The sequence below is a fragment of the Chelon labrosus genome (assembly GCF_963514085.1).
Source record: "Chelon labrosus genome assembly, chromosome: 10".
NCBI lineage: Eukaryota > Metazoa > Chordata > Actinopteri > Mugiliformes > Mugilidae > Chelon > Chelon labrosus.
In genome coordinates, this window is record NC_140360.1 from 19,790,154 (window position 1) to 19,812,549 (window position 22,396).

The 22,396-nt window shown below is 39.3% G+C and overlaps 1 protein-coding gene across 1 annotated transcript in view; it reads left to right on the forward strand.

Annotated features, from left to right (window-relative positions):
- camta1a (calmodulin binding transcription activator 1a) overlaps positions 1-22,396 on the forward strand; it is a gene marked incomplete at both ends in the record, with an annotated part of 259,735 nt that overhangs the window by 10,480 nt on the left and 226,859 nt on the right. The window contains 1 exon segment of the mRNA XM_084552845.1: positions 2,045-2,148. Coding sequence (XP_084408971.1) covers positions 2,045-2,148 — 104 coding nt within the window.

A 22,396-nucleotide genomic window follows, 5' to 3' on the forward strand; every position in this document is an offset into this window, starting at 1 on the left:
TTAAATCCTGAATAATCTGTGTAGAGACAGACTTACCATATGTATCTTCTGCTACTGCTGTCTGTCAGTCCAAAAGAGAAAATCTTCAGAGCACATGTGATAGGATTGGAAATGGCCAAAACTTTGCACTGACCCAAGAAGTAGAGTTTTACTTGTTGTTTTCCTTACGCTCAAGTTTTAACTTGCTGATGTACAGCAATATACACATAACAACGGCTTCCCTTTCTTTTTTCTTGGCACCTCTGTGATTATTCAGTTGCAGCATGTTTCCCAGCTTTTACAGTGAAACCGCTCTGGAGAAGATGCTGAATGTGGTTCTTAATTGGGCGAAGCAAATGATTACAGATACCTGTGCAGCTCATATAAAACAGAGTGTACATGTAGAATTATGGGTACAGAGAGATATAGCAGGTTCTACACATCTACTACTTGCGTTCCTTTGGGAGCGATGACGTTCCACCTGACACATTACATTCAGAGGCTTCAAGCCAGCAGCGTCTCTACGGAGCAGCTCTGTTGAATTTTCCATGTGGAGGTTTGTGGGCAATAGCACTGTACTACTCTGTGATACGCTGCAGGAAAGATACAGACACTCTTGGTGTACCCTCATAATGAAGTGCACTACTGGATTATTTGTATTGGCTTTATAGTGGTATTTTGCTTTGGTTGAACTTTTCTCTCCTTTTCTACAGTCAACTACTGATATCAGCTACCCCAGGGATCCATAGTCAGCACTCATATTCAGGCTTTTTTTCTGTGTCTCTCTTTGCTTTCCCCTAACCCACAGTTATATAAATGTGAAAGAAAAATGCACCTCAGTTTCTGGTATTTGTTTTCTTGCTGTAATTTATTACCAAGCTATATTGCATTACAGATAAATGCAGCATTTTACATTTACCTTTAGTGAATTTATTTACATTCAATTTGCACACATTAAATCTGAATAATAGATTCATTTCCACATGCAGGAACATTACCTGGATTAACTTAACTCTACATCCAAGATTTGCAGAATTACAGTCTCTAAATGCATTAGAAGTGTGGTAATAGTAGTATAGAAAAAGATTAGAGGTCCACCGTTTGTGTGAATGGAGGAAGAGTAATACAAAATTGCCTTGCAGCTACAGAAACAAGAAAAAAAATGTATTTGATTTTTCTTTCTTGATGCCGTAATGTTTCCTGACACAAGTCTCAATCCACACTTCCCGAGGAACCCCCCCCCCCCTTTTCCACTCAGACTTCCACCTGATATTATCATACTTTCGACCGGCATTGCAGCATTGTCTCCAACTTTTAAGATGTCATCTAACTATGATTGACAGTCAGTGCATTTTATGTTTAACTGTCAACACCCTCGCTTCCTGGAGAATGTCTTTATGTTGTATGTATGTTATAGAGATAATTGGCCATAACTCATGTTCTGATTAAAGAAACACCCCAAGATTAGAATTCAGCATTGTTTTTTCTTGCTATACAAATATAATTTGTTCCATCTGCATATTTGAACAAGAAGAAAGCAACGGAACGAAATAAACATTTGAATGCATTCATGCAAGAGGGTGTCTTTAAAAATGACGGTTTTATTATACTTTGGAAGTGATGTAAATTATAGATACATACGTACGTACATTATGATGTAAGCATTGGGCCTGGTGATTTTAATTATTTCCCTGAATAATATACCGCATTCTTTTGTGCGGCACACTGATTCCCTTACTAAATCTCCATACACTATAAAATCACTCAAGGGTGTTTATTGTGTCTAAATAATGAATAGACACAGCCTTTACAAGTTGACAGTGAAAAATTCCTGGTGAACTCCCCTGATAGAATGCATTTCACAGTGAAATAATTTCGGCGACCACAAAGTAAAATGTATGCAACACTCTGCTCTTAAATTAATTTCCTAATTCAGCTGGGGATAGTTATTCAACAGTCAGTGTTTTTGCTGCAGAGAGACTGATACAGGGGAAGATGAGTGTGTCAATACGGTATGATGCCTGTGCTAAATATTCTTTTTTTCCCCGTCTTACTCTTGTTTCAGATGAACATGGACATTTGAAAATATACCTGCCCAAGAAGCTGCTTGAATGTCTACCAAAATGCACCTCGCTGCCAAAGGAGAGACACCGGTGGAACACTAATGAGGTAAGGACACCGCTCCTACCCGTTCTACTAAATCCATCTCTTTACACAGATACCCGTCCACATAAGACATGCTGTTCTCTCGGGCACGTTTCGGACAGATTTCAAGTCTTGTGAACTCTCTCTCACAATATCAAGCTCTTGTGTTTCTGCCTCAGATTACAGCTATAGCAAGATTCTTCATGACTTTTTCAAGTACATGAGAGGGTTTATTATTTTTCATATTTCTCATTATATTTTATATTTATTATTTATCACATTTAAAGTGCACATTCAGATGCATTTCTGAGCGTAACCCTTTTGCAGTCGTTTTATAAGTGATTTTGAAATTGATTGTCTTACATTGACCCACAGCTTCCTCCGATGTTTTTTTTAGCCTTCCCTAACATAGATAATTCATTGCTATCCTTGCTCAGCTTGGATAGACTGACCTTTAACTGTTATACAGTATGTTCTGTTGTACAATATAAGAATAAACCACAAAATAAGCAGAACATTATCTCCACCTCTCCTCACTTTTTCTCCTCACGGTGTAAACAAGTAGTTTAGCACTGGCAAGCGTGGAAGCCCAAGGTGTCTTGCATTTCATCACTTTAGAGAAGGACATCGAATCACTTTCCTTTTTTTTTTATTTACATCAAAAAATGTTTGCCCTTTTAAATGAATATGACCTTTGTTTTCTGTTTCTTTCCCTGAAGATAAGACATTTACAATCATTCTTTTAGCAGTTAAACAAAAATTATCACATCATGTGCCTAGGCCAAGATCGACACAGTGACTTCATTTCTTCATTTTTTTCTCTAATTTTCTGAATGCAAGCATCGACATATTTTGAAATAGATCCTAAAATGCAAAATATATTCAATATTTGGAAAGAATTAACGTGTGTAATTTTAGGTTTAGTTGATCCATTATTGACACAGTAACTGGTTTGCTCTAGGACGTGTTTAAAGCGTAGACTAGAGTAGACACAAGTCTTAAACATGTTATACTGCGTTTCCCTCACGGGGAAACTTGTGTTGCCTCATTTGCCTCTGAACCCATTTGTCAGCCCGTTCTCATTCTCGAGGGATAGGCTGATGAATTTACCGCCTTCATTTCCACTATTGATAGATGAAGAACCAGTTCCTCCTTTCAGAGAATAACGGGTTGTAATTAGACCTAAATACGCTCCATGACAAATCTTAAAACCAATATGCAAAAATCAACCAGCCATGCTTTGGATTAACAAATTGTGACCATATAAATACAGTCATCTGCAATGATGAAAGTTAATTGACTGAAAAATAACCAGATGATAAGGCCCCAGACAGGCTCGTCTCTAAGAAACAGGATATTCAAAAAGACAATCTGTCAGTCAGGTAGAGTTAGATATTGTTTTATGTTGATTTTGTGTCTTAGAACATAACTGAGAGCAATAACCTATCTGTGTTAAAGATTTGTAGACCAGTAATGAAAAATACAGCGTATGGTTTATACATTGTTTATTCTGCTGTACATCATTTGCAGTCTTAATCTGTCTCTGTCTGTCATATCTTTGCTTACTAGCTCTGCTGTAGTTATGAAAAAAAGTATAACGCTTGTGTTTCTAATTGGCTGATGTTGTAACTTGTTTGCCCTGTTTGACCTGCATTGTGCTGCAAGCAGTCTAAATTAATTAACATGGCTGTGAAATTGATCTCAAAATGTAAGTCTAAGCATTTGCTGGGGAATGCTGTCGGCCACAGTTGTTAGCATGTCTTGTCATTTATTACCAAATTAAATCATAACAGGCATATTTCAGGAAAGGACCATGTTGCGTTATTGGACTGCAGATTTTTCTGTGGCTGTTTAGAAAGCTGATATAAAATTAGGAAAAAAGGGACTTGTTTTGTCTTGATGTCGTGTTACTATATGCATGCCAATACTGTTTTCCAGGGCTGAACAGAGCAAGGCAACCTTTGCTAAAATCAAGGACGTTTTTTTTTTTTTGTGCAGACCATACAAATCAGAGTGTTTGTGCCTAATCGGCGGCAGACAGGCAGGAAGGGAGGGATCAGAGAGGCTCTTGTCGGTGCAATTGTGTGACTCTTAGTGAAAGTGACACCTCATCAATTCTGTGCATATTTCTGGCGCTAGCTTGGCATGCTTAATGCACTAATTTCCCACTTTTTATGTTCAAGGAATCAGAGTAGGTTGGCTGCTAATGTTCATTTTAGTGATTATTTTCTAGCTCTATTTAGGCCATACAGTTTGGCTAATTCAGTGTTTGAACGCTATGGTTAGCTTTCAGATAGGGGAGCAAGCAGTGTTTAGGAGATACACAGCATCATTTAACTTTGTTCTGCGGTTGCTTAATACACTGGAAGCAATTAATTGAGGGCTAATTATTGATTCATTTTTCAGAAAAAAATCCTCCGGTATCAGATTTTTCTTCTTTCATGATTTAATTTGCCCAACCAATAAATAATTGGTTGGGCAGAACAATACACAGGAAGATGACGACTTGAGCTTTTCAAATTTGCGGTGAGCAGTTTTTTTTTTCCTAAAGTTTATAGACTAAGCAATTAATGAAGAAAATAACCTGCAGATTATAGAGTTGTGCTACGTTTTGTAACTCAACAATAGCAATTATTCAATATAAAGTCTGTGTTTTAAAAAAAATAAATAAAAAAATCATATCTGCTATCAACTAGTGTCATGCACAGATAAACTATTATTTGCATAATAAGCTTTTTGTGGCCTGAACATTGATCTTTTCATCCTTTATAGGTTAACTTATTTGTGCACATTCACACCTAAACATCCAGTAACTTACTGTATATAGAAATATTTGTAAAATATTGATTATTTGTTTTTGCTGCCAGTGTCTCTCTACAGTTGTGTATTATTTGCTTCGTGTTTAAATGTAGAATAATTCTGTTTGTGTTATAAATTTTACAACTTGCTGCTTGAAACTTTAATCTGGAAGGATAGAGCGCGGGGGCTGTGGTTTTGCTGGTGAGGTGCGGTGAGGTGAAGCTAATGCAGAGCTATTCATTTCTATCATTCTCATGATTCCCCTGTGTAGCTTCATGAGAAGAAGGTGTGCAGGAATACATTTCAAGCATTTGCCGGAAAATTAGATAAACCAATCGAATCAAAATTCAAGGGAGAGGATGGGAGTTTAGAAGGTTGAATGGTACTCTCATCAGTGAATCACGAGTAGAGTGCAAGGTACGGATATGCTATCAGCCTTCAAATTATCAATGGAAGAGAAGTACCTGGCTGTGTTTGAGAGAAAAAAAAAACATAGTTTTATTGAAAAGGAATACAAAAGAAGAAATAACATTCTTTTTTCTGTTGCAATAATCAGTGACATTTCTCTGATTTCTCTGTCAAAATGAGACAAGATGATAGCACACTTTGTAGTGAATGAGGTGCAGAAGAAAACAGAAATACTTCCAGGGAGTCTATATTTACCTTGTTTGTGTAACCGCTCTTTCAGCCATTGATGTCACCATGCCTCTCAGGTGAGACACATAGCAACAAATCTTCACAGAATTCCTCTCAGGGCTGCAGCCAACTGCTATTGTCTGCTCTGTGCTCTGGCACGATGACCTCTATTTTGCTAGACATTTCGGTTGAGATTAGAATCTTTTTAAAGAAGGACATCTCGCACAGGAAAGGCTTTAGGCTTATATCCCTTTCAAGATCAAACAGAGTCAGCCCGATGTTTGGTTATGCTGGCATGAAGGTTGCAGGACTTGAGATGTGCAGGAGAATTGCAATTTTCAAGATGGACTTCTTTCTTTGAATCACGTTAGAATTCGGATTCAGGTTTCTGTATAACTATATTATTCTAAACAAGTGTATCATCTGTTGGGCAACTACCAGTTAAAGAAAAGGGATTTGGTTTTGGCTAGACTTTTTTGCTCCACAGTTTGACTTTTACACTTAGTATGTACTTCTGTAGCAGTTTTTATGGGCATAGAGTGTGAATGACTGCATTTATGACATGCTAGTGGAGTCCTGAGGACATGAATGAGTAATATTTTTCTTTGCCACAACAGTGGTAGCCTCCTTGTACATATAAGCTTGCCTTTTAACAAGTGGCTCCAGTATGATATTACAAAGCATTGACAAACAGAGAAAAATTGTGTAGAAGTGACTATATTCTAGTCACTCAGTGTTAAAAAGCAGAGGCAGGGGAGTACTGCATGAAGCCTTGGTTGAGGAAGGACACTGGGCCTAAGCTGGTGTGACACCCTCAGCCTTTAATGAACGGCACAACGCTCTGAGTACTGTGAGCTCCCACTCAGCTTAGAAGGGACTGCTTCTGAACTGGTGCTGAACCAAAACAGACAAGAGAGCATCAGCTCAGGCCTCCACCGGCCTGCTACACATTTAATGCCCCTGTCGTCAGGAATAATCCTCCGTGCCTCACGCCGCTGCCAGCAGCAGCAGCACAGTATGGTGCCTACATGCAATATGCAGCCGCTCAGGACAGAGCGGGAGGACCAGAAGAAACACTTAGTGGACTCACCAGGCAGTGGGTATAACAGGCAGGGAAGCAGTGATCAAAAAAACCCCACAACAAATGAAATTGATGGCAATACTGGATGGACTCTCAGCAAACGCTAAAAGATAGGTGCAATAATGACAATTGGATGCAGTGCGGCGTAATCATTCACTTCTTATCTCTGACTAAAACATAATTTGTGTTAACCCACTCCATGCCACCGTGATAGCTTGGATCCCGCTGTTAAGATTTTACACAACAACACACTTGAATGCCATTATAGTGGGGAAATGAATCATTCTTTATGAATTCATCTGTTCTTTGAAAGCAGTCTCTTTTTTTTTTTGTATTTTTTTTTTTTTCAACAAAAATATTTTAATTTAAAATATGAAAGGATAACACAGCAATTGCTCTGCATCTCACATATGATATCTTTGCTGATGAAAGGGCCATTCCTAGCCATTAAGATCCCTTTCTAATTTCAGTATTTCTTTTTTTCAGTCCGGCTGTGTGCTCCCCCACTGAATGAATTTAAAGTTCAGGTTTGGCTTCATTTGTGCAGGCTGGTCAACTGAACTTGCAGTTCCTGTTGCTTATTGTTCAGTTCTATTACCTTGCCAGTGTCAAATGGCCAAATGGTTTATGAATTTACTGTATGTCTTTTTCCTTTGATGGTTCCAACTTGCAGTGTTTCTTCTAGAAAGCTGGTAAACGCAGGCTGGCATTGCTGCCCTCAGCTGTCACTTCAAACTTTAAAATAAAAAATTATTTATTGCAAAGCCATCTTGTAATAGCCACCTGTGATCTGTGATCAGTGTAGTTACTCAATCACAGTTTAAACTGTCATCACTTTTCTTGCTGAATACGTGACATTCACTTGGTTAATACTATATTTCATGAAAATAGAGCAATATTAGTAGAGGTTAGGTTTTCATTTCAGGTGAGGTTGGGTGCCTCCACTACAAAACCCTGTGGGAAACCTTGTGCACCCACTTCCGCTTTGTAATCATGCTATTAAATAGACAGACTTCAAGTTTTAGCGAGTATGCCGGCATTTATTTTTAGCCCTATTCAACAGCAGCTCAAGCTTTACAAACAAAATAAATGAGATTTTGTATTGAGTGTACTGAGTGTACACTTTTGCTCGAAAATTCTAGTGCAAAAGCTGGAGCATCCCCTTTAGAATATCCTGACCTCATTAAAACATTGGGCGGATAAAAGCTTTCTCCCATGGATTAAAGGAGCGTGTATTAGAGAGAGCTGGCTACTCTGGTCAAATTACCAGGTATCTAATGCTTCATTGCCAATTCTGATACATTTCTGTCATTACACTGCCAAATCTTGACTGTCAGTGTATTTTTATATGGACATTCACCTTATTGAACACAAGGTCATGCTTAATTAAATGTTTATCTCCATTTGAGCTCCTCGCTATGCAAGGCTTTCTTTGCGGAGAGTAATTAAAATGACTCCCACCAATTGCAAATGTTTGCTGAAATGTTCATTAGCTTCTCAGGAGCAATCAGTGGAAATTAAAGGTCATGTTTGTTGGTCTATCTGTTCGTTTGTTGTTTTTCTTTTTAGATTTTCCGGGTTTCATGCAATGTTTCTTTCAGCACTGAAAACAACATCTCATTGGGTGCAGGTGAGAATCTGTGAGAATCTTTTTAAACCAAGGTTCAGGTTTTATTTATATCAGCTCTTCATTGAACTACTCAGCCGAGGTTTAGATGGCAAAATGCCTGCACAATTTATTCTGGCTGCTCAGGGAGCACAGTTATTCAGCCACAGTGTTGCAGTGTGTCAACTTTTCTCTATTTCTTTTCAAAGTGTTTATAATAGGAACACAGACAGAGCCTAATTTATATCTGTGTGTTGTGTTTGCGTGGTGTGATCATATACTTTCATCTGCTGTAGTTTCCACTCAATTACAGTTTACTAAATAATGCATTTCTTGGCGCTTTTTTCATCACATTTGGCTGGAGAACGTGGAAGACAGGAAGATAGGGAATTGGTAGAGTTTCTTTGGATGGCTGACTTCATAGTAACTTCCTGTGGGCTTGATAGCTTTACTGATTGCTAGTGTTGTAGCGTACTGTGAAGTGTCAATTGCGAGGCTACGGTGTAGTGAGGCAGTTGTAATAGGAACCCACCAGTCAGGTCATTCAGGGGGTCCTGCATGCTACAGGGACCCTTTGCTTTTTCCTCTGGATGTGCACATCAAGGCAGGGGTCCTCCGTACCCTCTGAAGACAGGGGTATCCGCTCAAAATTGCATGACCTCTATTGTAGCAGATACAGGTCACTCCACCTCCTGTGGGAAGCCTCTAAATTGAACCCAGCTTGCGTCTTCGATTTCTTTTCCATCTTTCTCTTCCTCTGGTTTCCTTCTTTACTCTTATCTTCTGTCTCTTTCCCTTTTCCCTCATGTGTTCACTGAGCTGCAAAGCTATTCAGGTACAGTCGACGAAAAGATTTCTACCTCTGAATTGCTGGGTCAGGATTTTTTCGGTACAGGCCGTTTTGTAATGGAGTTTAACTTTATTTACTAGATAAAGGAAAGTGAGTTCTGCATTTGATGTGCACATCTGCGCTTCAATAAACTGTTATATTGTTCTACATAGAGTAGATGTACACATGAGTGAATACCTGCCTGCCAGCCACAATAGGGATTGAATGGCAGGAGTGTTATCATATTCACTACCCTGATCCTCTCTGTAATATGAGTATCTAATCTTGGTCTTTGTAAGTGCATAGCTCCTAACTGATATGTTTTACCTGGATCTTTGTATTGAATATAATACTGTGTGTATTCCACGGGTGACCATGGGGTTATTCGCGTCAAAGCCATGGGCGTAGAGGTTGCCCATAACGTTTTCTTACACTGTGCTATAAGGCCGACTGTGCCGTGTGTGTGTCCATTAATTAAGGTAGTTGATTAGGAGGGTGATTCAGTGGAATTAATTTATATAAACTTTCTAGACCAAGGAAATTATCCTGTCTCTTCTTTAGGACTTGGAAGCTCTAATTATTTAGGGGTACTTTGTTTATTCTTTAAATAAATTACATACATTTCTCATCATATTCAGAGAAAAAAAAACTGCATTGTATAAAAACAATATAATTGCCCAGATTTCTTTTTTTTTTTTATATCTCCAGCGGCAATTAACTGATATGAAATTAACAACAGGCAGCCTCTAACAATTTAAACCGGTGGAAAATATGGCAAATTGTCCAAAGTGGAAACTAAAAGAAGACTGAACTGTAGCTTGAAGGAAAAATCTGCTGCTCACAGAGGAGGTACATCAGAGAAAACATATAATGAAAGGGATGTTTTAGTAAGACGCTGACGAGAGTAGACAAGTAAGATGCATGTAAAGAGGCTGCAAACAAAATTAATGTCAGCTTTATTCTTGGCATTTGTACCCTGTGGAATACAAAAAAAAGTGGTTTAACATCCTGTCAGAAGTGTGTCAGGAGATTGCTACATACAACACGGCTGCTGCTGCAACTGGTAAGCTATAAAATGACTCTATACTGAATTATGTATATTGCTTCAGATAAAGTCTTATATTGTTCAGTGAACTTAATGCATTGGGGTCTCTGTCTGGGCAATCAAGTTTTACAGGCTGGCATTATAGTATTAACGTGCAGAAAGAGAGAGACACAAGTTTTTTAGATCTTACTCCAGATTATAAGGCAGCAACAATTTGAACAATTAAACAAGCGCTATACGATAAGCATAAAATGTGACAGTGGTTGTGCGTTACACTTGAGCTGTACTTACATTATATCCCCTGACCGACTCATAAAACTTAACGAGAGCCATGCATTTCCACATTCATTTTAAAATAACAGATGACTTTGATTCCCCTTCCAGTTTCTTTTGTAATGATAAATTTTTCTGCACCTCGGCGCGTCGTACCTCCTTATCAATCAGACATCTCTTCACGCTTAGTGCTGCCTGCGCAGAAAACAAGCTGCTTTGCTCCAAAAGAGGCTCTTACTGTGATTAAAGTGCAACCTATAATTCTAGCATGTGTTTGTAAACATTGACATCGCACATTTAAGTTCACGCACATCTGTAAATCTACCCCATATCACAGGCAAACACACATACATGCACACACTGTGTGTCCTGTGTACATCTCCAGATCTTCTCTGTACTCTCATTGCACAAACTGTAAGGATAATGATCAACCAAGTTTTCTGTGTAAATGTTCGATGCTTTTAGCTACACGCTAATGTTTTAACATTCTGTTTCAAGGCGGTTGCATAACCCATGTGTTTTGTTCACATTGGCTTCATTGTTTGGAGTGCCATAGACCTAAATTTAGTTTTAATAATAATAAATTAAAAAAAGCATAATACATTATTTCTCCTTCGAAAATTTTTCTCTCTCATTGTGAGCAAATTATTCCATTTGCCACAAATTTGTTTTGCACATTAATGGAAATGACACAACATAGTTTGAATACGAAATGACGCCAAATCGTGAATACTAACTTTGTCCAAAGAGAAGTAATTCTGATGTGGACTTCTGAAACAGTTATAAAATCAGGTATATTAGCAGTTCTCATAGAATTAATAAAAGTTATGGAGTATCAAGCCTGCAGATAAAATCTTAAGAGTGCTATTTTCACCTCGAAGTCTCCACGACCCCCAGCAGAACATTAGGGTTAATATTTTTATCCGTCTTCCTGCTCCATTTTATCTGCCTCATATTTCAGCTGTATCCTGTTCAGACGCCTCATTAAAAATGAAACCAAAAAATAACACAAGACTGAGACTGGTGGAGGTTTGAATGCCATTCACCGCAGTTTTTAAATGCGCCTTAGTTTGTCCACATTAAGTTAAACTGAAAACATTTTCAGAGAAACACAATTCAAATCAAACACTCCATCCTGAATTCACGGTAATTATTAGACAATACTGAGCTTTTAACCAGACTTGAAATCTCTCTCAGTAATATTTCACCCACAGGCCTATAGCCAAATTCTGTCACCTCTTCTTAACGTGTAAATGTTTCACAACCTAACTTGTGATAATAATAGCTGATTATATATTTTACATAGATGTTGTATTTGTTTCATCGCTGTAGTTTTTGATAATATGACATCTATATGAGGTCCTGGCTCTATAGTTACTGACAGTTTGGATACATTTTAAGCACGCCAGGCTAAATTGTTCTGATGGAGAACATCCATCCACACAAACACTAACTCCTTATAGAAATCTCCAATAAAACTGTTCTATTTCTGGGTGGAGCTCATATTTGGGAGGGCTGCCCTTTCAGTTTTATTTTTGTTGTCCATTTTTAGATGTTCCAAGTTGTTTCGTAACGCTTCATGTAGCCCAGTATTTGTTCGGCTCTACTGCTTGTCCCATTTTGTATTTCACCAAGGTTAAACAACAGCAGTAGCCGGCAGAAGCACACCATGTATCTTTTTATTTTTGTGGAGAGAGTAAAAGCATCGAGAGGCTACTTCAGCTATTCCTCAGAGGAAAGAGGATCTTTTTTTAGAGTATCAAAGGAACACATCGTTTCCACACTACAAAATATAACATGTTCGCGGAGCTGAGGTCGGAAGACACTTCATCTTGGCACCGGATGGAGGAGACTGCCCTGACTCAGAGTGGATGTTTCACAGACGTTCCCCAGGAAATCCCTTTGACTGTTCCTTGGACTCAGTAGGAGGCCTAGCGTTTGGGTAATCAGTAGCAGGCCACATGGGTTCTTCTGATTCATGGCATCCTTCCTGCTTACCCCACTCACTTTCTTTGGTCCATCTCCCTCTATCTCCGTCTCTCTTGTTGTGTGTTGGTCTTTGATCTCTAAAGGTCCTTGAGAATGAGGAGCCAGCAACAACAGCAGGCTGGGATTCTCTGTGGGCCTGTTTGGATCCCAGCCCATCATGCCCTTTTCTATCTGATGGACAGCTCCAGGCATGGCTGTGCCTCTATAGCCCTGCTACATTAGGCCTTCATCTGATTAAACCCTCTTTCATTGTCAGAGGCGGAGAACTAGAACTAGTGCTATCATTGACCTTGTTTTTAAGCAGCAGCACGCATTTTTGCATTTATCCATCATTTAATGTCTTTACTAATCATATGCTCAAAAAAGATGCTGTTCAGCTTGTGTTTGCAGTTCCTCCTAGTTTTCTGGAAACCTGTGGTTAATGGAGCCACGCATTGTCCATCTTAATGTTTATTTTTAGCTGTCCCACTGTTTTGCAAACAAGGAACCTGAGCATTTTGCAGGCTTACGTGACTGTGGATGCTCAGCTGACTGTCATTTGCTTACGTCTATAACCTGCTTATTCCATTTGAAAGGAATGGTGACTAACTAAAAGGTTCATCAAATCAGAGCTACTTAATTTGTGAATCTGATTCAGGACCTGTACAGACCTGTACTGATCTTGTTTTTAATGCTTTAATGTTTATATGTCTACACCTGCAGGTCAGCAAATACAAACTATTTACTGTATACATAGATAAGATACCGTATATCTTGTGTAGTAATGTTAATCTTGCACAGGTTGCCAGCCCTTTTGGATTATATATATGTATTTATATTTCAGTGACTCGTAGTATCAAAGGTTATTCCCCACAAGATCATTCATCTTATCAAAGCTGTCCATTCAGGCAGCTTGTAGGATCCTGGTCCATCAGGAGTCAGACGTCCTTTTGGATGGAAGTCCTTGAGCCCTTTTGTTCATCTGGGCAGTATGTGAAGTTGCTTTTTTCTCCGAGATGTTTACACATCAATAAAGCTGTCTGAATTTGGAAAATAAAGCTGACAAGGACATAATGATCTATCCCACAGGTCCCAGATCCAGGACTGAGCAACTTCTTAAAACCCTTTTTGCATGGATAAAGTTGCAGAATAAGGAAGCTCTCAGTGGCTTTGTCTTTTAACATTTGTGATAGATCATTTATTCAGTTATTTTCCAATGATCCTTTCTTTTTGAAGTCATATATATATAAATATATAAAGGTAGGAATGACTTTGTGCTCTTGCCCAGTATTGCTCCACTCACCTGAATGTCAAAAAGTTTCAGTCAGTCACATTCTGCAAAAACTGATTATTTCCCAAAATAATCAGACTGTATATCCAGTAGAACAATGACGTTTTGCAGTGAAAAATGAAAAAGACTAAACTTTAAAGTGGACACTGATGACTGACAGAGAGCATTTATTTTATTACTCCGTGCTCCACTTTGTTTATATTCTGTTCTAGTGCATTTTTTCTGTCTTCTGTGAGTGATCTGTGCCGCTTATTCGAACAATATGTCTGGCAAGCAAAGTTTATGGAGTTGCTGCAGCAGAGCTGATTATGAGTTACTTAGGAGCTGGTTCTACATAGTACAAATTGCAGTATGTGGTTTCTGCTGGTACTTTTGCTACAAAGAGCGGAGAAGAAACAAAGTTAAACAACATGACACAAAACTTCCAAAAATATTTCCAGTACTGTACCTCAAGATATGCAGCTTGTTTAATCCCTTATACGTCAGAGCTTGTAAAGCACTGAACCTTAAACTGAGTGAATGTACATTACAGATAGGCAATGTGTCTAACACAGCACTCTGATTCTCATAAGCTGTGGCTTTTAGTACTTTCTCTGACCGGTGACGGTCGTTTGAAAGGTCTCCTCATGCTTTCTCTTTACATTGTAGCTTTTTCTTTGGAATTACTGAATGTGGTGCATCTTCATTCTGGATTTCTGATTGACCCCTTTTTGCAGGTTGGTTAGATTTTTGGTGAAAGACAGCAGCGTTTGCTCTCCGGCTTCAGCCTAAAAGGTTGAAGTGTCAACACAGTGTATTGCTGGAGTCCATAATAACCCGTCATCCTCCCCTCCCCTTTCTTCCACTCCCCTAGCCTGTCCTTTAGCAGAACCTTGAAGCACCATTGAAATTCTGCACTGCCTTTTGAAATCTCTGTTGATGAGGCAACATGGACCCACAGTGGCTCTGCTGTTCTCCCACTGCAGGGTATTTTTCAAAGTCATGTTTATATACTATAAGTAGAAAGGAGAGAAAGTGCTTTGATGGTATCTAACAATGAAAATGCTTAGAAATCTCTCCTGGACTGGATGCATGAATGCTTCAGCTGGGCCGTGTTTCCCCGATGACGTGCACTTTCTCAATAGCGCGTGCTTTTTTTTGTATTTCATGCGGTGACTCTTGGGTTATATTATACTCAGCCAATGATGTGTAACGCACTGGAACAAAACATACTAATTGGAAATTTAGTAGGTAAAGATATATTTGAACAATCCTGACTCATATGCAGGATGTATGTATGTAATTGCGGTTAATTATAGGAAGATTTATGCTCGTAGACATGAAGGGATTTGGGTGGAAAGATGGCTGTACAGCTTGTGGTCATTTTTACTTGCGTGCTACATTTTCAGAGCATCAATATTTTAGTGGAACACATTTTTACCACAAACTGGTCCCGTTCAAATTGGTAAATGGTTTCTTGTGCTGTTTTGCCGAGGAGAGACTGATGTTTATTTTGGTTTGAGTTTTTCGGATGCTTGGTGCGTATCTCCAGACTCAAAGACACAATCTTTAAATACAAATTAGGTAGTGCTTTAAGTCTGTACTTTGCTGCTTTGCTCCTGCTGTCTTTGAGAAATGACTGTGCTTTCCTATAAAGTCAGCCCCACACACATCTTCATTAAATGTAGGTTGGTAAACCATTAATCCAATCAAGCACAGTTTTATTTCCATCTATTCTTGTCTGCCCACACCGTACAGCAAATAAAGAGAGAGAACTCCCTCCTGAGTATTTGTTGACCGAAAACAATTTTATCGCCTGGCTCTGATGTCTGATGATAAAGGGTGTTTGTTTGTGGACACAGCTCTGTTTCTCTCTTTGTCCAGTCACTCCGGTGACCTTTACGAAGACCATCTACTGTATTGAGTTTCCGAGTATCGTGTGTAGTATGTGAATTGATCATAAGAGGAAGAGATATGTTCCAGTAAGACTTTCCACAGTGTGTGTAGATGTGTGTGTTAAGCTTTGCCTCTATTGCCATTCATGTAGTGTTGGGGTTAGGTCAATATTATATTAGCACCGCCATTGCATTTTCCACAGCCCCATGAATAATGTAAAAGCTAGATATCCCTTCATACAAATACAGCCCATTATCCCTCTGTATCCTTGGTAGATGTAAGCCAGTTCATAGTATCTTCCTGGAGATTGGATTAACCTTATTGCATGGCGTCACCAAAAGATGGCATAAAGTTGTTAGTTGCCACATGAAATAGACCCCTCTCAGTGGCGATAGAGACCTTATTGTGACCTTCCTAGAGACAATCAATGGCCTTTATCTCCCCCAATGCATAGTAAATCCTACCAAAGGTTTCGTCCACACATCCCTGTAATGTATTGACCTGCACTGCACACATTTATCAACTGGACTTGTTAGCTAAATAATTTAGCTTTTGAGCTTAGACTGTGCTTAGTTGGTGGCGGCCAGAACAAGTTTGGGCCGTCAAGTTAGATTGATGTATACCACATAGAGTGAAGAAAAAAAGGGAAGCAGAACTTTATCAAGCCTCTCAAGTGGAGAAAGTGTCACAACTTTTCACATCCCCATCCTACACTGAAAATACATGAACGAAATGCACACCCACAAGCTGTTTTATTGAAAAGGTCAACTGCAAGGTCAGCAACTGTGCATGTTTGCGGTTTGACGCTGTCCCTGCGGACATTAGAGCTAATAAAACATCTGCACAGTTGCAGGTGGAAAACTAAAACTAGCTTGTCCTCAGAACCAGACCTTTCATCTTCTGGCTTCTGACCAGTCTTATCTCAGAGGCAAACGGCCCTCTCTTAGAAAGGCAATAAGGCAATATGTCTTACAATTTACTGTACATTTATGTTCGTCTTGCACAGTTGTTAACTGTTGTAGCAGAGCCTCAGGACATCACTTGAATCAACACAACAACTCAAGACACTGTTGTTGAGAGAGACACTTGCTTTCATTTACAGGAATTAGGATGTTTGCGAAGACTGGAAAACAGCCAAACTCTTGCTGTAGTTCTCATATCATTTGAATAATGGAAAATAAACCATAGACACAGATCAGCCTTAAAAACACTGACAGGAGAAGTAAATAACATTGACCATCTTGTGACAATTCAGTGTTCTGTTGGGAAACAATTGGACCTGGCATTCATTGGTGTGGATGTTACTTAGACATGTAGCACCCACCTAGACCAGACCAGGCACCCCCACCTCATAGCAAAGACACTCCTTGATGGCAGCAGCCATCCCTAGCAGGATGCAGCCTGACACACACACACAAACAGGCAGACCTAGACAATATTAGGAAGGTGGTCTTAATGTTATGCCTTATCAGTGTATTCTCTTTTAGTGCTTGTCAGTTTATAGAAATATTGAATTTGTTTTGATGGCTAGAGTAATAGCCAAAGCTGACACTGCCGTTATTCACTTGTCAAACATCTCTCAAGATACATTTGTGAAATATCATTAGACAAGCTTTTAACAAAGGTAGAAAGAGCATCACATTCTTAAACAATAATACATCAAAACTTTGAATTGTAATTTCAAAGGACGACAGAAAGTTCCTATTTTCGGTTTCTCTGTGTATTATTTCTTTCTTTGCTTCTTTTCCCCCTAACTCCTCGCATTTCTGTTTTGCTCAGGCTCCCTTCCCTCCTCTTGGGTGTTTGCTCATCGTATTAATAAGAAATTGATGATGCCGATGACTTTTAGTAAAGCAACACCAGATTACCAAACTCAGCATGAATACTAAACATGAGGAAGGGACGTGCTGAACCTTGATCCGAATCATATTCCCAAGATGAAAGAGGGAATTGTTCTGATAGGTTGATCAAAGCAGTGTATTGCTGGACTATAAAGGAACACCTGGAAACCTACTGGAGAATTCTGTTGGAGCAGTGAGAGCACTGGGCAATACATAATGTATTTGTACATAATGTTTATGTAAACATCTGCTTGGGGGTGTTCTAATTTATTTATTGGATCTATTTTGCTCTCCTGCTGGCGTGGCTGATGATATGCCAATCTTAATGGCCAAATTCAGGGGGATGGAGACTGGTTTCCTGGTGTCCTTGGCTCTTTGAACTAATGCTTGCTAGAATATCAACGTCATTGCTAATGATCCAAGGGTCTCAAATCGCCCAAGATTACCTATTGATTGACAATACTTATTGGATTGTTTTTAAAAACCTTACAATTTCTGTTCTAGTCCATTTTCTATTTTTGTTTCCTATGGGTTTGGTAGATAGATATGTATTCATGTAATATATATTATTGTATACATATTTAATATATATATGACCTCAAAATACTCATACTGTAGGCCTTTAGCCATTTAGTCATCGCAGCTAAATTAGCACATGCTGGAGGACATTAAATAATAAAAATGTGCAGTCTTCTTCATTTTTGGAGATTGTTTTATTTAGTATATTTATTAAAGCTACATCGCGCATTTTTCCACAAACACTCTGTCTGATTCACAAACTTTCACAAACGCGCATTTCAGTACTCACCAGCCGACATCCCAAGGTTGACGTTTGAGTTTTTGAGCAGTCATCAACTTTTACCCTTTTTCCACAAAACAAGGAACAACACTAGCTACCTTGAAACACTGGCGAGGCTTTGCTTCATTGGAGAGCACCACATTTTAGACTCGTATAAAATATGTATATTTTTTACTTACTGCTGACAAGCTTAATTAGAACTGTGTGAACTTGTTTGTCAAAGCCTTGAATGTAACAGACGTTCATTAATAGGCAAAAGTCCTGAACTATAGCGTGAACTATTTACCTTTGTCAGTCTGTTACAGATCAGGAATAGCTGTCTGATCTAATCTAATAACCAAATGTTGTGATACATTTGAATATTATTTACTACTACTCACGTCTTGACATTTTATATGCATTCTCAGAAACTAGCAGGAGACTAAATCTGCATTCTGCATCTGCAAAAGCTGATGTCTGTGTTAGCTGGGGGAAAAAACAGTGACACTTTGAGACAGATTGACTTGTTGGTGTGCAATAAGGCATCAAAGAAGAAACGTACAGTATGTTGTCACTGCATAATGAACTGCACGGGGCTCCTTCTAGTGGCCCCTAAACCTGTTAGCACAACATACTTTCGTGAGCCAGTGTGCTGACATGATGGCTTTTCTAGTGAGTGAGCAGGACTGCCAATAGTGTCTGGGCTGGAATGGGCTCATGATGTGGAAAGGAGGGGCGAGTGAGGCTCTATGCTGCTCTATAAATACCCTTGTCACGCTAATATCAAGTCAGCCCTGCACATTAAAGGGCTGGTGTGAGTGTTCAGGGTGTTTCTCATACACGTCTGCAGAGGTCCAGGGGGTCTGGAAAGGTCAGTGTTACGCTCAATAGCACATTCATATGAGTACGTTTGTGCATTGATGTTTATCGGGATGGGTGTCACAGATAAAAAGTATCATTAGAATTAATTATCCGTGGGGTTATGGGATAAAGCTGTGAAACTGCTGCGTCCAACCACTGATGCATTTATCTTACTCTGTATTGCTGTGCATCTTCTAGATGAATGAATGATTTACACAAACATTATTAATATTGCTTTTAAACTGATGTCCTGTTTGATGTCAGGCTCATCTACAAATTAGAGGAGGACAATTTAGAGGACACACAACATGCTTTTTTTTTTCTTGTTTGAACTCATGTTCCTTAAATTCTCCAAATTAAATGACAAAATGTTTCCTGTGTCCATGACCTCCTTAACTGCACAAAGGAGGGTTTTCTTTTCTTATTCTCAGTATTGACAGGACATTGCATGTGTTTTATAAATAAAAATAAATAAATCCTTAGAAATGACAAATCAAAATGAATCAGTTCAGGTTTAGACACAAAAGCAACTAGTTGTGGGGAACAATCGCGGTTTGGATTAAAATCAATACTTCATTAAGATAAGGGGGCCTTTGTCATCATATAACCACTTGGTTAAGCCCAGGGAATCAAGTGAAAACCATCCTTTTGTTGAACCATCCACCTGGCCCACCATCCTCGCTTTATAAACTTTGTTGCACAGAACTACACAGCTATTTTTTGATGATTCTTATATTCAGTAGAGGGTGTTGTCACTCGGATGTAAATACATGTCATTTTTAGGGACTTTATAAAAAGAGTGATGCTGTTAGTTTTCTCGGAGCGACAGTCACTTTACTATTGCTAACCATCCTCTAGTCTGCCCCTAATGAGTTCTGTTATTGTTGGCAGTGTTACATTCTGATTTGTGTCCAAATTGTTCTCCAAAAAATGTGTCCCTTGAGGCTTCACTGTTGGGAAACCCCTGATTTAAAAGGCAAACACAGCAGCCGGATGCCACTGCCACAGCTGCCGGGGCCGATGATGATGAAGTTTCCAGGGAACGGATGATAATCCTGACACTACATCCTCCTAAGTCAGTGAGCCATGGAGTATAGATATGGATGTGTCGCTGGCAGATTGGGAGGTAGATTTCCCATCTACACCTCCTGTGGTGGCTGGTGCCTCGGGGGAGCTGCTATGTAAATAATGAATGCCTGTGGGTGTGAAACATGCACAGATAACCTTCAAGACAGGCGCGGATCAGTGCCTTCACATTAGCTGATAGGATTAAGGTTAAAATCTACAGAAACCTCTCCATAAGAAAACACAAATCTAGCCATGGCGAATAGCAAGTTACATTGGTATGTGGTGTTCAGTGATAAGGACAGGTTGAGGTAATCATGGGGAACTGTAATAGTTCAGCAATCTGATGATGGAAATGACGCAGCTACACATTTGTGCCTTTCTGCAACTAAAAACACATTTAGCACTCTGACTTCTTTTTGAATCATTTCACGGAGCAAAATTCAAGCTCGACTTGTTTAACAAAATGTAAAAGTCATGAGCTGATGGTTGATAGGTCACAGAATAATGACGGAGACTTGTGTTTTTAGATGACTGCTAGAGTTCACGGGCTTTGAAAGGGCACACGGTGCAATTCTTTTGTCTTATTGCAACTTACTGGGACCGCTGTTCAAACATAGCCAACTAAATCTTACTGAGTTCATCCTGTTTTTACGTTCTGTTTCTGAGACAAACTCATTGAACATATGTCGGCATCCATAAGAGAGGAAAATACTAAAGGAACAAAAATAGTTCCCTCTGTTGTTCCATCTGTCTGCAGAGGACTTTGTGCACCCAACAGTGGCCTGCAAGCTTCTCTTTCTCACAAGTCAGCTCTTGCTGTGCAGCCAAAGATGTCCCACAATTCTCTCTTTCCTGTCAGGATGGATGCTATTTTCATCAATTCAGGTATGGTGACCTCATAGAGTTAGAGTCTAATAGGATACTGGATGAAAGTAAAACCCGCCATGAATGACCCTCCAATTCCAAGAAGGCAGTCTTGTTTGGCTGTGATGAGCACTTAAAAGTTGTTAGCTGGTCATGATGAATCGGGAAATGAGTGTCCATGCTTCTTATTATGTGGCTGCGCGAGAGAATTACACCTTGTGCAATAACTCATTAAACGGGAGTAATTAGCATAAACAGCTGTACCACAATGACCCCTTTTCATCAACGATATTGGGACCAGTTTTATAATAGGTTTCTGTCTATCTGTCTCTGCTATCTGTCTGTTTATTTCACCACCAGCAGAACTATACTTTTAACAACACAACACATTGTATTGCATGTTCAGTTGGCATTGCCTGAAGGTCAGGACTGATGATGTCCATCTGTCTTTGATTCTTTTCCCCTCCAGTGAAATGTTTATGGTCTGAGTTGGAATGAGAAAATACAGGGTGAGTGAAAAGAGAGACTGCAAGAGTGATGAGGGGTTTGGGCGTCATCGTTAAGCTGAGCTCCAGGTTGGTCCTGAAGGACAGTTAAACCTAAAGTCCAAACCAAGCTTAGAGAGAAGGGTGGAAGTTAATCCCTCATCCTCAGGCAGGTGTATCACAAAGGCTAAACATATACATAGGAAGGCCGACCAGGGGAGAAAGTTGGGATAATTGAAGTCTGCTAAGAAATGAACATTTGCACCCTCAGGGTGAGTCAGCTCTGCTTTGTGGTGTTACTTCTTAATGTTATCAAGGTAAAAGAGATGGGGGTTTCATTTCCCAACCTTTTTAACATTGTTTATTGCTACCCAGTTTGGGAATTTCAGAGAGTGTGGGGTGGGAGTCTTTACAGCATCCGTGCTGGCTTTTCATCCATGTTTATATTTGTGTAAAGCAGCTTCAGTCAGATTTGGGGAATATCTGTGCCACTGGCTCTACTTATTAGCCATATATTGCAATAAACTTTGATTTTTAATGTTTATCAAATGAAACGTTTCCATGCCTCCATGCTGTTGTGATAACAGTGTGTGCCTTCACTGATCTGGGGAGAGGAGGATGGGTGATCATTTTCTGTTCCACTAGTCTTAATCATTCATGACACCGCCCATTGTCTCTACAAGGTGTCTTTGTCTTTGACTGTCCTGATTCCTCTCAGCAGCAAAACAGCCAAAGTCAAATTGAATCCAGAAAGGAGGATTTTAAACGGAAAGATAAGGGGGCAGATATGCCTTAATCATCATTTGCTCTTGATTAGAAAATCAATGGCCTTTGATGCCAGAGTGCATGTCTGCCTTTGGAGTTAAGAGTGTGACAATGACAATGTGGACTGGAAAATTGGCCTTTTAAACAGCTACTATCTCTTTGTTGTTGGAGCCCCATTCTTTAATGCAGTGAAAAGTCTCCTCTATC